At 31.6% G+C, this 20,703-nt stretch overlaps 2 protein-coding genes across 3 annotated transcripts; one reads left to right on the top strand and one right to left on the bottom strand.

Annotated features, from left to right (window-relative positions):
- Nucleotides 1–357: 357 nt before the first annotated feature.
- On the bottom strand, nucleotides 358–8,990 carry LOC128171811 (D-beta-hydroxybutyrate dehydrogenase-like). Its single transcript, XM_052837598.1, has 9 exons — nucleotides 8,541–8,990; nucleotides 7,211–7,411; nucleotides 6,890–7,005; nucleotides 6,505–6,627; nucleotides 5,823–5,926; nucleotides 4,884–4,956; nucleotides 2,437–2,498; nucleotides 2,166–2,216; nucleotides 358–558 (listed from the first exon to the last, which is right to left on the bottom strand). The coding sequence occupies exons 1-9, from the start codon at nucleotides 8,645–8,647 to the stop codon at nucleotides 466–468; spliced, it is 930 nt and encodes a 309-aa protein (XP_052693558.1). The 5' UTR covers nucleotides 8,648–8,990; the 3' UTR covers nucleotides 358–465.
- A 3,621-nt stretch (nucleotides 8,991–12,611) lies between these two features.
- Nucleotides 12,612–20,703, top strand: LOC128171763 (cytochrome P450 3A4-like). 2 transcript variants are annotated; one of them, XM_052837541.1, is made up of 14 exons: nucleotides 12,612–12,768; nucleotides 13,626–13,722; nucleotides 14,093–14,145; nucleotides 14,475–14,571; nucleotides 14,832–14,948; nucleotides 15,356–15,444; nucleotides 15,950–16,095; nucleotides 16,375–16,502; nucleotides 17,213–17,324; nucleotides 17,691–17,848; nucleotides 18,081–18,169; nucleotides 18,517–18,654; nucleotides 19,299–19,461; nucleotides 20,530–20,703. In XM_052837541.1, the coding sequence occupies exons 1-14, from the start codon at nucleotides 12,695–12,697 to the stop codon at nucleotides 20,605–20,607; spliced, it is 1,539 nt and encodes a 512-aa protein (XP_052693501.1). In that variant the 5' UTR covers nucleotides 12,612–12,694; the 3' UTR covers nucleotides 20,608–20,703. The 2 variants fall into 2 exon arrangements, with proteins under 2 accessions (XP_052693501.1, XP_052693502.1); XM_052837542.1 differs by lacking the exon at nucleotides 12,612–12,768 and adding an exon at nucleotides 13,109–13,190.

Here is a 20,703-nt window from a genome sequence, read left to right as displayed (position 1 = left end):
ACTAAGATTTTATACAAGGTTTTCATTGAATACTAAAAGTATATTTTTAAAGCAACATTTGATAATGAACATAAAATATAAATGATACGTGTATATGTGAGGAATAATTTTTTTCTAGAACGAATGCGTTTTCCTCGGCATATTCAAGTATATATATTATGTACATGAGTACAATGAATTTCCTTCTTCCTTTACCGCTTTTATTAATTAATCATGTTATTAAAAGTAAACATATTTCAATTATGCTTTAAATGGTAGCATCATTAAAACTTTCTTTTATAATTATTATTTAACCACCCAACTGGCCCCAGTAAACTGCTTTGTTGGAAGTGAAAGCCGAGATGTTTCCTTAGAAAATTAAGAGAACAGACAGTTTTTATTTGACACATTCGTAAATCATAACAATAAAGATGTGTTTGGATTATAATGGAAGTATCTTTGACAAACATTTTTTTTTTTTAGATTTTATGATGTTGTGTAGCCCCCATCCACAGGTATCGCTGTGCCTGTTATATTGTTTCCAGCAGGGGAGCAAAGGAATACAACCAAATCAGCTATCTACAATGCATAAAAAATCGATTTGGTTTGCTAAACATGTATGGTCTGCAACAAGTTCTCTGCACTAGTACTTGGTGATATATATATTATTATATATTAAGTCAAATAAAAGTGTTGTCCTTGAATAAATATAGATAGATATTATCTGCACGAATTGTACGTAGAAGGAATTTGATTGAAGTGATATTCAAAACATTTACAAATAAAACACAAATTCTTTCACGTTTGGGTATCATTTGCAATCATACAAAATGATATTTGCTTTAAGCTTTTGAATGTGGTAATTCACTTTATCTCATACGTGTGGTGTATATTACCCGTGTGATACACCTTTGCTATATCAAACGGGTGATGCTTTATCAAATACTTCCGGTCCGAACTATTTTTGACACAGCCCCTCGATTCAACGCTTCAGTGGCCTATTTTCGAAGATTTGCTAGTACTTTCAAAATAACTATATCTACTACAAAAATTAATATTAAATGGATTTTGTCAAAAATTTAGATTTAAATATGAAGGAAAACACATAACTGCGTAGCACAGGCGTCGGAACCGGGGAGGGAAGGGGGGCTTAGCACCCCCCCCCTTACCACTTCTTTGCAAAGCAATACATAACCGTAACCAAAAGACCCTTTTTTCTTGTTTGTCAAGATTTTATATACTAGTATAAGTTTAGCCCCTTTCTAATATTCAATTTGCTTAGTTTATAAAACTGCAATTTACGTTAACTATCAAGGAGTTCATCCTGACGACGCGATCGCGATGAAGGTCGTGTTCATCTACAAGAACTTACATGTACCGAAATAATGTTTATTAGACTTTTATTCCACCACCAGTAAGCATCCTTATTCACTATTTTCAATTTCGAATCATTAGGCTAGGCCTAGTTTTGTTTTATGAAACATCAATGACTGTTCCTCGTTCGAGTCAATTCAAACTAACGAGCATTCCCAACTTTGTGTATGTCAAAAAACTTGATTATTCAATTCTTCTGATCAGTATTTCTATTTAATCAAGTAAATAGGCTCTAAGAAAAATTATTTAGAGCTTAAAAATTATTTCAAGGTTTATTTCAGTGAACCTTTATATCAAAACAGTTAGATTTATATCAGAAATGACGTACTAAATTGTATTGCGCAAGGTCACAATAACCGCATAACACAACGTTGCATCATCGTATTTGATCTTTGAAAAATTAATTCGGGTCATATAAGGGACTGTCTCAAAAGCTTCATAATATAAATCAAATTGTATGAGATAAATAGAACATCTATAATTGGGTGATTTTATATTTGCTTTATTCAACTCGTTGAAATGGTTATATTCGCTCGGCAAGCCTCGCAAATATATACATCATTTCAACTCGTTGGATAAAGCAAATATAAAATCACACAATATAGATATCCTCTATATATCTTTATAGAGAGATATATTTCTTTTGGTAATAAACACAGTTTAAAAATGGCCACTACCACCCCGCTCTTATATATATATATATATATATATATATATATATATATATATATATATATATATATATATATATATATATATATATATATATATATATATATATATATATATACACACACATCGTATATTACTACCTGGCTAGCCTCTGTGAACCGTTTTGTAGGCAGACATTGTATATATTCCTCCTTAAAGAAATTTAATTTTATGGTAACATAAATTAACTACGTAACACACATTAAGAATAATTTAAATATAATATAAGTCAAAAATATTATTTCATCATTTCATCATTTTAATAGTCTCTGCTGGAAACGATCTCCAACTTACTAAGAAAAAACCCAAACAATATTCATGAAGAGGATTCATTTGATCATATCCGTCGGACATAAATAAGGCAATTCTTACTTTCATTTCGTCAAAGCTTTTGGTAGAAGTCTTCTGAAAATCTTTTATCATCTTCGTTACAACTAAAATAAAACCAATACACCTCCTCTTAGATTTTGTAAAACAATTCATATGGTGACGATTTATGCTAGTATCGCAACAATTTGTTTACTTATTAACTCTGCGCCTCTTATGATCATTGTGACGTTTCAGTAACTTTACGCCAACTTTTGCTGTATGACGTTATCCGTTTCCCCACAGCGCACTCGCGATAACGTGTAGGAAAAAAACATGATTTTTTATGTGAAGTGTGTCGTGGGAATTTAACCTATTCAATCGAAATATAGGAGGTCCTTTTAGCTCGTAATTTTTGTGACCATGTAGATCTTGAATTTGAGTTAATAAAGTGTTTATTTGATAGGATTTGGATTTGTTCAATAGCTTGTTCATTTTTTTTCTAAACGGCACAGGTGATCCCAATTAAATTATGCGTGGGAAATGAAGTAATTCTTTCATTTCCTCATTTTTATTGCTCGTAGCGTTTAAGACCGTTCATTAGTAATAAAATGAAAGTGATTATTTCAGTTGTATTTATACTATATACTATATACATTTATTTTTTACTACGTGCATTTTTAAACATCTTAAAGTTAATGTACAAATTATATTATTACAAATTAAATACATATAAATCAATTCGTCAACAATTAAGCGTGTCTTTGCATGTCGATCACATGCTCGATCAAACTCATGCTATGCACACGACAATAAAGGGTCACTTTCGGAACAATCATTATACTTATGCACATACACATATACTTAATGTATTTTTTAATACAGACGAATCAAAGTGCAAGAATCTGATTAAACAGGGTAAAACTTCAAAAAGAGAACCTCTACCCCGGAAAACAATGTTTTCCTCGAATTATACTCTTTCCCAGATAAATGTCTCCATCAACGCACGAACTGTCTATATACAACTTGCCCTTCAGGATTGTGGAAACAAAGCCTTGAACGTTACGACCTTTAGTTTTCGATATTTACAAAAATGGACATATTTGCTTCATAGTCATGATAAAATTGTTTTCCCTGTATTGTAAATATATTTCTTTAAAATTTTGAAGTCTTTTTTCTCATAATTAAATATAACACATAAACTGAGAAGTAAAAACGATTTATATATATATATATATCTATTTTTTACGCGAATTCTCTAGTGTCCACGGCAATTAATCGTTGTTTTTGTATTTTAAGTCTGCTTTGTAAACTAAGCTTAAATAAAATTAGCTTTAAGTTAAGACCTTTAAGTCATAAAAATTGTACTTAACATTATTTTCCGTTTAAAATAAAGGCTAAATTTAAAAGGACTCAAAGGTTTTCCTGGAGCATTTCTGTCAACCAAATACCTTCGTTATCCTCATTTTTTAAATTAAAGCGCTTGCAATTAATTACGCGCGAAATTGATTTTTAAAAATAATTGAGAATAAATGTGTTTCAAAAAAGGATGCGTGCAATTGAATATATGTACTTTATTATATCTATTTGTCGTTTTAAGTTCTGTGTCAGTAGTACCAACATCGTGTTTATACACTTAAGAGTCTTCAACAGAGTACCGTGAAAGATAAAACAAAAACAAAATATGTCCTATGCTATACACTTATGACGATAAAGCATGGCATTTATAAAGTCCTTGTTCAATAAAATTGTGTCAAATAAATACAAGGATATAATATCTCAGCAAATATTGTTCCCGTATAAATTATCTTAATTATCATTGTCGCAATCAACGGCCAATACATGTATGTACGATCCTCTCACCTTGAATGCGCACCATGGTTTAAGACAATTCTATAACAAGACAAAAAGACTGTTGGATTTCTTTCGCGTTAAAGTGTTCAATAAATAGATTTCATATATAATGATTTGATTTTTTTGTTTTAAATTTCCGGCAAGCCTGGTGTGACCCGCAATTTGCGACCTTACTGTATTTCATGCGGACATTTTACTAAGAGTGAAAAAATACGTTCATATTTTGTGTATCCCAACTAATGAATTTTCAATCAACCAATAAATAATAAGGTAATTATTAGCTGTCAAATAAATTTAATCTTTAATAACATATAAAAATATTAACCTATAGTACTGCACTACAATAATAATTTCAATGTATAGTATCAAAGTATGATATGGGGGCTGTCGTTTAAAATGCTTACATTGGTTCCGTACGATATCGAGGCATTGTATGTATTTTAATCGTTTATATATTACAAAAAATAATACTCATTCTTTTCCTCGTTTAAATGCACGCGATGTAATATCTCATAAACATATTCATAAAACCATATCTGCTATAGAACGAATTCTTTATTTAGTTGTATAACGATATTTTCACAGTGCATATTTAACTTGTTAACCTATGGACACGGTGTTTTATTCATGCATAACTCTGACAGGAAATGAATACTTACGAGGAGTATCAACTGTTGAAGGACAAATGGCGTTACATGTTACACCGAATTCTGCTGACTCGAGAGCCACTGCCTGATAATGAAATAAAAACATAGAATGATACTCAGTTAATAACTTACATGCAAAATGAGGGTAAAAAGTGAATAACAAGAGACTTAGTGGCAAAAGTAAGCAATTCAGTCACCCGTTTTTAGACGTTAAAATTCTTGAATAAGTTTAAGTTGGCTTTCAGCGTAGAGCTAAAGAGAAACTTATCTTCCACCAATCAGTTGTTGTGTAAAGAATATCAACAGAATTGATTCATAATTTTTATCCTTATCTCCATTTCATAGATTACAGAATAGGTCGTTCGTATAACATTATTCTTTGGGTTCTCTGAATATAAGAATTTTCTCGATGAGAAGTTGAATTAAACAAATTTAAATGTTAAATGAACAGTTTAACGAAAGATCCAATATCTAAATAGAACATTAGAACTAATGAATAAAAAAGTCGCAATACAATTACAATCATTTATGTTACAAAGTTATTGAATGCATTTGTGGATAAATGCTGAAGAAAGGCATACCTAATCCTTTTTGGTCACTTTCTTTCTAAATCTTTTTTATGACGAGTTGGATAGATTAATACTTGTTCATTGATTATTAAAAAATGGACATAATAATTTAAAAAATAAACACAGAAACAATTATTTATACTTGGTATTAAATCGAGGATATCAGCATTTTACTTAACATTGTCGTAATAAAAATTTACCTTAATCACGGACAATATAAACTAAATTATGTACTTTAAAGAAAAAGCCACTGAATCAATATTAATTTTACGAGGCTACGGGGAAAACAACAAATAAAATGGTGTGTTTTTTAAATTTCTGTCAATGTTTGAATCATTAGTTTAAATTAATTTCATTAATATTTAGATTGAATCATCTTTACTCTCGTGAGGCCAACCAATCCTGTTTTTGAGGCAACGTAGCTTGACATTGAGGGCCGGGCCACAAGTCCACAGGTGGATGAAATATTTATTATTCTGCCCCAACCTAAAGAATGAATAGTAGATGGAAATTTTAAAGCTGGCTTTAACCAGACAGAAATATGGTTAAGTATGTTTACCTGTAACATGCTACATGTGACATATTTTAAAATTACTTAACTCAAGTGGTAAATGACTAAAAAGATATACCTATTTTTTTTTTAAATCCTACATTTAAATATTGACGTATAATGTATATCAAGTTTTCTAAAAGAAAATTTAGAGCATAAGGCTTATAAAATCCATTTTATTAGAGATCCATAGTTTGACAACTAAAAGAAGATAGTAAAGTCAGAAACTTCAGTCGCGTGTGCCTCTCATTTCCTTCGTACCATAATCAGCAAAAAAATCAATTGGTTATCAGCAATCATTTTAAAGAAAGGCAAATCTATTTAAGGCACTTTGTTATGAATATATTTTCTTCTACCTTTCTCTTTCATAGAACCGAGAAACTGCTTGATAACTAGAAACGGAGCAGTCAAATTGATTCCAATATCCTCATCCCAGTCCTCGACTGTCATATCTTCATTTTAAAGAAAGGCAAATCTATTTAAGGCACTTTGTTATGAATATATTTTCTTCTACCTTTCTCTTTCATAGAACCGAGAAACTGCTTGATAACTAGAAACGGAGCAGTCAAATTGATTCCAATATCCTCATCCCAGTCCTCGGCTGTCATATCTTCTACTTTGTCAACCGTTAATTGGCCTTAAAAAGATACACAAAAGATAGATAGATAGATAGATAGATAGATAGATAGATAGATAGATAGATAGATAGATAGATGGATGGATGGATGGATGGATGGATGGATGGATGGATGGATGGATGGATGGATGGATGGATGGATGGATGGATGGATGGATGGATGGATGGATAGATAGATAGATAGATAGATAGATAGATAGATAGATAGATAGATAGATAGATAGATAGATAGATAGATAGATAGATAGATGGAAATACATACCAGCTACGTTAACTATAATGTCAACTTTACATGTAGGCTTTATTTCCAGAGAAACGTTTTTGACATCTTCTTTCTTTAAAAGGTCACATTCAAAGTAACTGATATCTTGTCTATTTCTGTGAAAAAGAAAATAAATGGCTTTTTATTAAAAAAAAAAATATGGAAGGTAAATCAAATTAAAAAGCTAATATAAAGTGACGATACATCGTCAAATGAATGTGATTTTTATCGTGTTTCTATTATTTCCTTAATTCTATGGTCGTCCATTTTAAGAAATACTCTTAAACAAAATGAATCATCACATTTTATTATATTTTTTACCCAGCTTTGATTTCATCAATGGACTTTTGAGCAATTTTCTGTTTCACTCTATCTATACCAATAACGTCACATCCGGCATTCGCTAGGGTCTTGGCGATGGTTGATCCAATGGCTCCAGCGAACCCAGTCACGAGCGCTGTCTTCCCGTCGAGGGCCATTTCAACCACAAAGTTTTTGAAGGTGTAATTACAGCAAACTAAGCTGTAATTGTAATAATTTTATTTTGCTGTAAAAAATGTTCATGATGATAATATACATGTACTTTTAACATTTTTTATACATAAGATTGAAAGGAATTATTAAATTTATCAACTGAAGTCAAATATTCTATACTTATTATAATATTACACATTTTGTGGTTGACGACGGTAATGTTAGTTTAATTAAATTAGATTCTATAAATAAACTTTTTTTTACTATTTTTTACAAAATAAAATAAATCTTGCAATAAAAATTAGTATGGCAAGTATGGCATCTCATATTGCTTAAGAACAACAAATTCTTTTATTTGTGTAGACATCAATCCATATTATACACGTAAAACAATGTATTAGGCCAAAATTAAAAATATCTATGTTTCCCCTAACGCGACCGACCCAATGAAATCCCGCCGACTGAATTGTTTTTATTACCATATTGAATAGAGAATTATTTTTGGGAGTTGATTTTAATCAACTCTCCTATGCAGTTACTCAGACAAACCGAAAGTGAAACAGTGTTTGGACCTCAGCACAAATCATTGCTGCTGACAAGACTTAGTTCTTGAAAATAATTGATAAATTCGATGTAATGTATGCTAAAGCATTGTTTTTCAAGGAAACATATTTATAAATACCTTGAAACTAGTCAGATTTTAAATGGTACGAACAATTCAAATATTTTTTGTAGTCGTATGTATTCCTACGCCAGAGTTCAGTATGGTCTCTTTCAACTCGACGCTGGGCTGTCTCCGTAAATCCTTGTCGGAGATTTACGGTGTCAGCCCAGCGTTTGGTTGAACGAGACTAGAGTTCAATATTGCTTGGATCCATACAATTTTCGAGAAATATATCTATTACTGATTCTGGTTTGATTGAATTAATTTTATATTTGAATATTATTTAACATGATTCATATGGAGGTTTCTCGACATTCTAGTCGAAAAAGTCCAAAAATTCATATTATAAAAATGTGCGTAATTCAAATTAGAAACTACATGTACTTGTCATGCAAAATAATATATCGTTGATTTTAAAATAAATAAACATCGACAAAATCAACTCCCGTCAGTTCTTCAGTACTTTGATTATAGAAACCTAATTTAACCCGATCATCAACATGGGCGAAATACCTGGATAACTTCGCCGGAATTTCCTCCGAAAGAGAAGTTGAAGTCACCCTGTATTCTGAGTTCACGATCGTGCAAATTAACCACAAAGACATTAAAATGATAAACATTTCATTCAAAAGACGTTTCACAGCCCCAGTTAACCACTGTTATGATTAATAATTTGCAAGTGTCTTATCTTCTAATGGGTTACAAAATATAACGGTGAAGCAACTTGCCTACTGTGATGTAAAAATAACAACCGATGTTTATTACTGTTAGTGTTCATATAACAATAATTTGGTGACTTATAATTAGTTAATAGCTTTGCCAACTTAATACTAAACTAATCACAAAACCATCTGTCTACAGTTATCTTAAAAATTAAAGTGAGGTTGTAATTGGGTGATAGGGTTGGACTAATGGACTAAGTTTTTAAACCTTTAAGAAGTTGTTTTATTTTTTATAACTTCTTTTAAAGATTCTAATCCAATTTTAATTAAGGTTGAATCTGTGTATATTATAATTCCTGTAGATTATGCGGTATCAAATAATGACTGTCTCCCTGATTTCTCAAACTTCTTCCTCATAACTTTTCTGTAAGGGAGAAATAAGTCTCCCAAAAATTAGGTTTGTACTTGTGATATGAAAGACTCTTTATGATGTAAAAAATTTAAACAGTTCTCTAAATTTCATCAAATTTCAAATAGAGTTGGTTATGGTAATGACTATTATTTGTATTGGGTAAATTTACAAAAATCTTTATCATCAACATTTATTTTTTTCCCCATGTATTATTTTTCACATTTGTGTTAATATTTCTTTGTCTGTACACCTATTTCCTTATCAAAGAAGAATATTCTTTGCTAGTGTATAAACTATTGTGTAAACTCGATATTGTAGAATCATTAAATATGACTTCACAAACATTTACATGTATTTCATTACCTTAAGTTTATCAAATATTATTGAATGTTCAAACATTATTGTTTTAATATACTTTTAGACATTTTATAAACCAAATTTTGAAAAACTAATTGATACTTTGAAGCATGTTCATCACATAAAATATGATATTTAAATATAGGTTAACATGTACATCAACTCACAAATGATAATGAATCTACTCGTGCACAACTAATCATTGAATGAATCATGTATAAATTTTAGATAGACAATATCAAATTCTGAATTAGTTACTAATTCTTTTTACATTCCATTAGTACAAGTATAACAATTTGTTTTACAACTGGTCGTATTTTTTTTTAGTTTTGTAATTAATTAAAGAATTGATTTATTTTTTTCATTTTTAATTTATAATGTATTTTACAATTGGCAGAAAAAAAAATTATTTACCTACCTACCGACCCAACTTCAAAATTAAGGGTCAGGTTAGGGGAAACATAGATATTTTTAATGATGGCCTTAAAGCCCCTTAATATATAAGAAACGAGTATTTAATGATATAGTAATAATAGTTAGCAGCAAGGTAACATAAGTTTGCTTACATGAAAACTCCTTGCCTTAGTTTCGTGTGGTCTAAAACACCGTCATCTGAATTCGACTAAACAGCAAATTGTTATGTAACATTATTTTATAGAACAGTGACGTCATTTAAATGTCCTTGTTCTGATGTTATGTAATATCATGCAAACATTTCCCATTCTGAGATAACAACTTTTTAAAACATGTTTAAAGGATGCTCACTCCTCCTGGGCACCTGATCCTGCTTCTGGGGTTTTCCAGAGGTCCGTGATTGCTCTGCTCTGGACTATTGATTAAAGAACGAATTGTCTACGGATTTTCTCCGTTTATCCCGATCATGATATTTTCCCCAAATTACGACATTTTTCCCGATAAATACAATTTTACCTATATGACATTGGGCGCACGGCAAATGTGATCTGTCTGCAGAGGATGCTCACTCCTCCTAGGCACCTGATCCTACCTCTGTCTTTTTAGAGGTCCGTGTTGCTCTGCTTTGAATTTGTATCTCGTTTTATGGATTTTTGAGATGGTTGACAGTTTGTAATTGTCATAATCTATTATATTTCCAATTCTTGACTTTCACGTAAATGAACATGTAGTCTGCTGTAAATATTTGATATTTTTTATTAAAAAAATTGGTATTTTTCCTTTTAACTTTGCTTTTTGACACCGTTCGTTATCACCACATTTCTTTAAAACAAATGTCAGCGGGTTTTTCTTTACGTTTCCGGTTTAAGAAAACGATAAATGCCAAAGGGAAAGAAGATAATACCATATAAATAAAATATTTGTAAATGAATATCATGTCACTCTGCGAATATGATTTAACAATGCTATGATCTTGGGGTAAGATCCCAGGAGGATATCCTTACAAACAATTATAGCTATCGTTTATTTTAGAACACATAATTATTCAAAAACTTTCCAGACATGCAAATCGCAGAAACACAATGCAAATGTCCTCATTTCTTGTATCAAGAGGTGCAGTAACCGGTGATACTTATCTACTATTATGTAACTTTTAACCTTGCTTTCAATGACCCCTTAGCTTTAAGGAGTCATGTGTCTGCAAGATTGTGCATTATCTCCTGCTTTTCTCACGCAGTGGATATGCAGACCAAATAACTGAGACATTCGTGCACGAAACTATAATAATAAAATGTCTATCAAGAAGCATATTTATTGACAAAGACAAAATATGCAATTATATTCTTTTGATATATGTTTTTTTTATTCTTTTCTTTCGATACATGAGATTAAAAGAAATGATTAAATTTATCAAAACAAACGTTTTATACTTGAATATAATTTATATGTGCGCAATGTATCTGCGCAAATCGAATTGCTTTCGTCATCCTTAGATAAAAGTTTCTAAAACAGTGATAAAATATGTTCTATAACTCCTTACTACGAAATCATGGAATTTGTATAGTAAGACGGTTCTTGAAGTGTAAACAGGATAATAATTATGAGATAATGTTGCAAAACAATTCAATATAAACAGTCATTTCTGATTTTGAGTCAAATATATTAACGTGTATTTATTTCATTGTATTGTACATGTATGAGATTCATGTATCTTAAATAAATGTCCAATCAAATGCTTTAAATAGCAGATGTTTTAGATTTCTGAAAGTACTCGTTTGAAAGATACGACAACAGACAAACTTTACAATTACTTATCACAATCCAGTATAAAAGACAGTATAGTACATGCAATAACAATATCGCTGTGTTCTGCATGTGCTATGCCAACATAGCATTTATAGTTTGATACCGACCCTGAAACGTGCTACTACACCAGTTGCACGGTTCGGTTCGTTACGCTTTTTGAACGGTACGGTTCGCTTTATGAACGGTACGGTTCGTATTGTTAACGGTAACGTACGCTTTGTGTACGGTACGTTTCGTTTTGTGAACGGTACGGCTCGTTTCTTGTACGGAACGGTACGGTTCGTTTTAGAGGTGTAGTAGCACGTTTCAGGGTCTGTATATATATAGTGTAGTCGCCTCAAGTCAATGAACTACTTACAAAAGGTATGTTTTCTAATTAGACAATACACTTGCACAACATGATGCTTAATATTGTTGTTTTGTTTCAATTTATAAATTTGAACTAAATGATTATTCAGCTATTCTGAGGTCAAACCATGTCTGAGGTCAAACCATATTAACATGTGTTGCAGAAAACAAACGGAAGTGATTGGTATAAGTTTATTTATCCTTTGGACATGGCTGGATAGTATTGTGAATGTTCATGCGCTAGTGCATCATTGAAAACATGCCCGGCGCAGAGCAATTTCTATTCATAATGTCTTCTTTACTAAATCATAGGGGTTTTTTTCTTATATTTAATGTAATGGTAGTGGGAAAGGATTTGTAAACCATTGCCTTCAAAATGATGAGAAAGGATAATTTATTGCAGGCTAGTTTAAGTCAAAAACATCAAAAATTAATGAATGCTTGAAAAATAAACCGTTTTCAAAATATGAAAAATCACCGTCGTCATTTGCTTAGGTAATGGTCGCTATCTTTACGTATAGTTGAGTGTTGTGCATTGTGTGCACATATACATACAATCTCTCGTTTAAATTTTCTGTTTTGATATCAGTGGGTCGAGAATAACACTAGCTTTTGCAGACAACGAATATACTTTGATTTTCTTTCCTTGGGATTTCAAATCACACAAAATGGACATGTTGGGCAAATTGTATTTCAACGACTGGATATTAGTTTGTACTTCGCTGTGTATGTTAGCATATCTGTGAGTTTATTTTCTTTATTTCTTTAAAACACTAAATTTCTATTGCTGTGTTAATATCGTCAATGAACTATATTCAAGCAACCCCAATTTTTATCTGCCTAGAGTGACCTACTTAAGATGTACGTAAACATTAAAAATGTGCATGAATCATACTTATATACTGAGACAAATGGCATTATGAATTTACAAATTATACTCACCCGTGACTTAACGTAAACATAACACGAGCTTTGTCCATATAACAAAGAAATAAGAGGTCTGTGTCTAACTTATTAGTTGAAAACTGACGGTAAAACTTGGTGATTATTTGAAATACATGAGCTTTAGTTCGGCATTGTAGACGTTAAAATTTAAAGTGAAAAAAAAATCTAAAACTAACCGTGACCATGCCCTTTTGATGATTCTAAGAACTGTAAAAACAGGTGAGTTTTTTTCATTTTCATGAATCATTCTTAAACCTGACCTTGACCACTCATACAAGTTTATTTATAAATAAATCTGAGCGATGTGTTTGTTCTTAACACCACAGAATAATAAATGGTGAGCATCAAAGACTATGACATATTAATATAATTATGAAAATGATTACAATGCATAAGGTTATTTATTCAACTCGAAGTCATTTCCTTAATATATGGGATTGACTATGCAAGAAATCACTGTAAAAAGAACTCGATCTCAAGAATGCGGTAAAGCGTTTTTATGCAGTTCATTTTGAGCCATAAAGTCAAATCCATGTTACCTCATAAAAATACTATTCAATTTTCAAAATTGAATAGGTAACCTGAACAGAAAAAAAGATGATGTTTGTCGTATTTTACAAATAAGGAAAACTGTTAGGCTTTATTGAGTTTCAGGTATTCCAGATGGAAGCACAGTTTGTTTCGGAAGTACGGAATTCCCGGTCCCTTGCCAACACCATTCGTAGGAATTTCACCAAAATACAGAAGGACGGTAAGGATATGATGAGTAAAGAATACAGAATGAAGAAAGATATTACAAAGAAAACTATCGAGAACACTATGGTCGTTGTCATTTTTAAAATGTTAATCTACTTTAAAAAAACTAGTTTTATATAAGCATAAAGTAAAATATGCAATCTTCATGCCAAGATAAATGAATCTACCCCTTGGTAAACTACAGTTTATGGCAAAAAAAATGTTATACAATTTTTTTTGATTTATTTCCGAATTTACTATTCTTCGATTAGTTTTTGAATATATAATATGTTATGCTTATCAAATGAACAGATAAACATATAATGATTTATTTTTAAATTAAGCCGATTTCTTTATACACGTACATACGTATCTACATTTTGCAGGGCGTTGCTCTTACAGACCACGAACTTGCAAGGACGTATGGTGATATAGTGGGGCAAGTAATTACTACATGTTAATTACATTAAACAGGGTATGGCCCATTTCAGATCTTCAAGTTTAAAATCTAGATTGCCCTTAGTATTCGTAAAGAGCTGATTAAATCTGAAGCATTTGATTGGCTCTTATGACACAACACTTATATTTAAATTTGAGCTGTTAAAAATGTACTAATTTTCTCATCTTTCTTTCTGTTGGGATAGCTGTGATTTGTTTAAGGTCTTTTTTTTTTGATTTCGGTGTTTTCGATTGTGTCTTCTTTTAGTCTTAATGGCTTTCGGCATGTTCATTTGCATCGTCACTTGTATTGATTATGATGTTTTACAGAGTATATATGGGTCACCGCCCCCTGTTGCTAGTCTCCAACCCTGACACAATCAAAGCCATTATGGTGAAAGAGTTCTCAAGAACACCAAACCGACCTGTAAGTCCCCTCTCTCTCTCTCTCTCTCTCTCTCTCTCTCTCTCTCTCTCTCTCTCTCTCTCTCTCTCTCTCTCTCTCTCTTTAAAAGTATGGGTATGTTGAATGAACAGATTGAGTAATATCTGTGAAGATTCATACAACAAACAAATGCATGTTGGCATGTTTACACCAATGTTAACTAAAATAAAATGTGGGACACAATCTGTTGAATTGTATTAACAGTACATGTATTGTGTGCAAAATTCTTATGTGTTTTGTAGAAGACATTCTTACCGAGAAATGAAATGAAATATTCACTCCTAAATGCCGACGATGACCAATGGCGGTTCCTTAGAAACACTCTTCTACCGACATTCTCTTCCGGCAAAATGAGAATGGTACCTTTTTCATTATTACTGCTTTTATATGTAATGATTGATAAACCAGTCGTTAACTGCAGTGATTGTGCAACTTATACTTTATATGTGAAAATACTAGATCCCATTTTATCCCCTTCCCTTTTTTCTTAAAAAACTGGTCGAATTTAAAACGAGACAAATTTAAATGTATCAAAATATATCTTCTTTAATACACCTGTGTGAGGGTTGACTCAATATACAGTATACATGTATGCAGTAAAGGGTTAATATACAATAGTGCAATATCAATGAAATATTTTATTAATGTGATTTGATGTTAAAACCTGTTCCGTATACTTGCAGTAAACTAAAAATTCCATTTCTAAACTACTTTGACTTTGTACTGTACAGAAAAAAAAAACACATAAGAGATGCATGCATTTCAGATGGAGCCGTTGTTTAAAGCCAAATATGAACAACTGTTAGATAACTTGACGGAAAGGGTCAAAACAGGAAAACCAGTAGACTTCAAAGAGTACGTTATGATTAAATTACCTAGAATCATTACACACTCTTGTGGCACTGTACAAATTTGAATGAATGGTGGCTGAATAATTATAGAAATCTTACTGAATGGTATAGACTTGCATTCTAGTGTACTCTGTACCCATTTTTTGTTGGAAGTGTCTAACTCTATATGGTGAATCTATTCATTTATAAATACAATGTGTCGCATTTGTTACACCTTTTGTCCACTTAAAACAATATTGAATTTATGACCAACAAAATGATTATACCTTCACACGAAATCTATCAAAATGTTGTGTTTGTTTTAGATGTCAAGAGATTAACCATATAAAAGAAAAAAATTGTAAAATGACAACTGGCTTATTAAATCATTTTTGTTCTGTGCCGACAAATAAAATATAATACCCTTTTTATTTCACTTAGGTTATACTTTTTTAAAAATGTCCTTACTGTTTTGAAAAAAAAGAATCTCCTTTACATTTAATAATTGTAATTGTCATATATGTTTTCAGTGTTTTTGGCTCTTATACATTAGATGTCATCGCCTCAACTGGTTTTGGAATGGATATCGACTCTCAAAAAAATCCGGACAATGATTTTGTCAAATATACCAAGAAATTCTTAAACATTTCCTTTACTCCGATTTTGATACTTATTCGTAAGTTAAAACATTCTTGTCTTTTTAAATAATATGACCTCGCAGATTCTCATGTAGTGCTCAAAAACTATTGTAAATAATTATATCATGACAAGTTAATAATGCACATGCATTGATCTTCTGATCTCCTATTTCATATTTCTTTAAATGTGGGTTAATGGAAGATCCCACCAGACATAAAAAGAAAAAGACAATATATTTTTCATTTTGTTTTCATAATTTCCTAGATATTCTTTATATTTGGGAGTAACATATTTTTTTCTCTTCTTTATGCTTTAGTGATATTTCCAAAAATTGATACCTTGCTATACTGGCTTGGAATGTCACCTTTCAATCGACTGGAGATTCTGTCATTCTTCCGGCGTGTTGTCAAGCGAGCTGTCGATCAAAGAATGGAAGACAGCAAGGTGAGAGAACGAATATATAGTTTCAAGTACAACACCTTTATAAAATAGAGAACACCACTTAATGTACAAGATGAAGTGATTTTAATTTTTAAACCACAATATTTGCTATAGGAAGTGCAATGTGATTCAAATTCAGATTTCATTTCCTTAAAAATGATTTCAGTACGTGTAACTCTAATATTTGTTTACAAAAAATGCTAAATAGAGATTGTAAGAAATTGCAAAGCACATGGATCAGCGGTCATAGGTCACTAAGATAAAGGCCACTAGTTCAAACGCTGATGTGGTCAATTGATGTTGTTTTGTGTGTTTTACGCGTCCACAGACAATTACTTTATCTACATAGTCTCTGTCCATATAGTTCGATTTGGGGTTAAACTGCGATGGGTTAATGTAACGCCCGGGTGTGTGTGTGTGGGGGGGGGGGTGGGGGGGCAATGGCTCTTGTTCGATTAGCATTAAGGACACTGGGGGAAAATCACTGGCTTTATCTGATTTTATGGTTTGGAAAGGATTCCACATTTAACTTGTATTTTTAGATAATTCAATCTCACGGAATAAAGTATGAAACATTCCAGCAAATTCTGGTTCGCAGTTTAAAGATACAATTGGATATAAGGGCGATTGCGCTACCGTTGTTTAACTGTAATGGTAATTTAGGTAAAACTGCTACGATTGTGTTGATTTTGATCTGGAATTTTTGTTACAAGAAACCCGTGGACCTGCTTCAGTTGATGTTAAATGCACATCATGACACGGGCGTCGATGAGTCCGAAAACATTCATAGCTACGAAGGAGATGAAAACCAATGGAAAACGAGAAGTAAGTTTAAATACTTTCTAATAGCAATTGCATGAATACGTAATAATAATAAATCTGTGGTCGAATATGTATGTAAAAAAGGGTATTAGGAGGACTGGATGGCCGTTGCCATTTTAGGCCATGTTTACTTCCTTTAAGCAAAGAACCCTATGCAAAAATAAAAGGAAAATGTTCAATTTTAAAGCGAACTATATACATAGATTTTTTGAAGTTTTAATAATAGTTTATAGCCCAACATATCATATTTAAAAATTCAAGGCAGATCTAATGATGAAATTGTTCACCATACAGCTTCATTAAAGTGAAGTTTAGAATGTAAGTGAATTTCACTTTACACACGGTTTCCAAGATTTTATTGATTTGTAGGCCTTACTATGGATGAGATTGTGGGTAATTCTATTCTTTTTCTGTTGGTGGGATACGACACAACGTCCAATGCCTTGGCCTTTACTGCTTACAATCTGGCCACTCACCCCGACTGTCAAGAAAAACTCATCGAAGAAATAGACGCCATTCTGGGCAAGGTCTTTTATTTTTGCGGATCTCGCACTATTGTTTTGATTATTATGCAATAAATAATTGCAAGCTATGGTTTCCTTTCTTTAACAAATAAGAGCACAAAATTTATTTTACGAGTACGGATACTTTTTTACATTACTAAAATTTAAACTGACTGATTAGTATGTCACCCGAGCGAAACACATGCAAAACGATCGCTATTCACTTTCATGCGATCGGGCTAACATACATTGATAGGAACCACCTAATTACGACAATGTCCAGAATCTGGAGTACATAGAGAGAGTTTTCTGTGAGACTCTGAGGCTTTATCCGTCAGCATGCAGGTAAATTTAAACTCAAGTGCCAAAAGACATATAATTTTTTTCTCTGTTCGCTATATATATATATATTTCAAAACTAACGTAAAATGAGAACCATATTACTTTTTGTGCAATAAAACATACATCTTTTTCAATGGGTGGCACTGTAGATCTATTTTTTCATCCATTTTTTTACAGACCAGTGAGCTATAGACAGAAACTACATATAAAAGTTCATTTTCAAATGTTCTAATAAAATAATTGGAATGCCATAATTTTCAATCACCTATATCTATAACATTTACATTAACTATATTATTCTTAAGATTCTAACAGCACAAAAACTGCATAAACTAGAGTGGCAATTTCAGGACTCATAGACTTGCAGAAAGGGATATTGTGATTGAAGAATACACTGTTCCCAAAGGTACGGACATCTCCTTTCCAATCTACAGTATCCACAGGGACCCACGGTTCTGGGAAAATCCGACCAGATTTGATCCTGAAAGGTACCATTTTATATGGCAAATGTTCTAGCTCAATGACAGAAAACCTATATGTTGTTCACAAATTTGGATTAGCACCCCTTAGTACATGTACAATGATATACAACATAAACATAAAATCAATAATTTTAAAAATATTTTTATTTAGTATCAAAAAATCGATTAAATCAGAAATGGTGTTTCGTATATGATAAAAGGATACCACACTACGTGGTGAAATTATGCTAAAAAGTACTAACATATAATAAATACATCTCGCTACATGTCATTTCTATGATAAAGTAATAAATATTCGTCATAACTCAAATACTTGTGTGAGCTCATTGAAATAAACAACTTTGATTTAAATTATGTAAAATGGATTGTCAAACAGATATACACTTTAAAATCAGTGAATTTTGAATTACTAAACTGATTATCAAAAACACACATCAATCTCATAATGGATTTGTATAATTACATGTGTAGTTTTCTGTGTATATTGTCCTTTTAAAAAATTAAGATTATCAAAAATTATTAAAATTTGTATTGTTGTATATCTTTTACTTGTTAAAATATATTTTATCCGTAATGAGTATCTATTAATGCATGTACTTTATCGATAAATTACCATTTCTACAGTCAGTCAATTATGATTTAATTAAAAGATTTACTCCGGAAAACAAGGCTAAGCGGCACCCATACGCTTATTTACCCTTTGGACATGGTCCCCGTAGCTGTATAGGCATGCGCCTAGCTCAGGTCGAGATGCGGTTAGCGATTGTCTCCATTCTACAACACTACAGATTCAAAACGTGTGAAGAGACAGAAGTGAGTAAGAAGCTAGACCCTTGATGATTGGATTAACACTCGACACGCGAGAGGGCGTTTATGTAATTTATAGTTCGATCACATTTAGTAAAATTTATGCGATTAAGAGGGAGCGAAGCATACATTTTACTTAATATGATGTAATAAATAAAACATAACCAACTTTTTCATAGCCTGATCAAAATGTCGGTGCCAATCAGATAGTATCTCTCTTTCATCTACGGCTCACCTAGCTGTCAATCAAAATGTGACTTTGCTGGAACTTGAAGAAATTCTTATCGATTAAAAACATCACTTCATAGAACATCAAGCGACTCCTGATTGGATGAAAAAAGTTGGTTTTGTTCTAAATGTTTATAAAACTTGTTTGTTCGATAAATGCACCGGATTTATAGGTTTGTTTTTTTTTTTTCTAGATTTGTATGTTCAATTGTTTCGAATGTGAATGTTTATAGTCTTTTAAAGGGGCATGGTCACAATTTTGGTTAAAAATTATTTTTCCGATTTTAATATTTACAATGCTTCAGAAAGGCATTTTAATAGGCAACCGAAATCTAATTGTCATTTGTTAAGTTATAAACGAGTTGTAACAGAGCTTGAAATTCTTCGCTATATAAACAAAGCGTTAGTTTACATTTTGACCGTTGAAGTAAAAATTTCAGTTTTAAACCTAAAACAAATGTTTTAAACATTAGGAACTGTTTATCTATGCTTAAAATAAATAAAAAAGATAGACAAATAAGCTGGAAGAAGATTTTTTACTGGTATATTTAACCTATGTAAACAAAAACAGGACACGAGCCTTGTTTACAAGACAAAGAATTGTGAGCCCTGTATCTTGCTTATAACTGTACGAATGACTCTAAAATGTGATTTGATCATAATAAATGCATTTTTTAAGTATTGTAAATAAAAAAAAACATTAAAATAGAATTTGACCAAAATCGTGACCATGCCCCTTTAAGAAGTGTACCTGTTTATACGAATTGAGTACTATCATAAAAAATGCATGACATATTCCATGACATTTAATCGTTTCTTTACATTACATGTACTGTGATTTTCCAGATTCCTTTGAAGCTTTCCAAAGCAAACCTTCTGAAGCCAGAAAACGGCGTCAAACTGTTGTTGGAGTCACGAAGCTAAAAGACAGCTTGCCAAGGATCACAAAAACGTTTCATTTGAAACATACATAAAACATGCAGAAAGAGTTTTTTTTGAAAATTATGGTATTTTAACAAT

Source organism: Crassostrea angulata, chromosome 2 (genome assembly GCF_025612915.1).
Source record: "Crassostrea angulata isolate pt1a10 chromosome 2, ASM2561291v2, whole genome shotgun sequence".
NCBI lineage: Eukaryota > Metazoa > Mollusca > Bivalvia > Ostreida > Ostreidae > Magallana > Magallana angulata.
The sequence above is the reverse complement of the archived record's forward strand: the minus strand, read 5'-3'. Positions and strand labels throughout refer to the sequence as shown.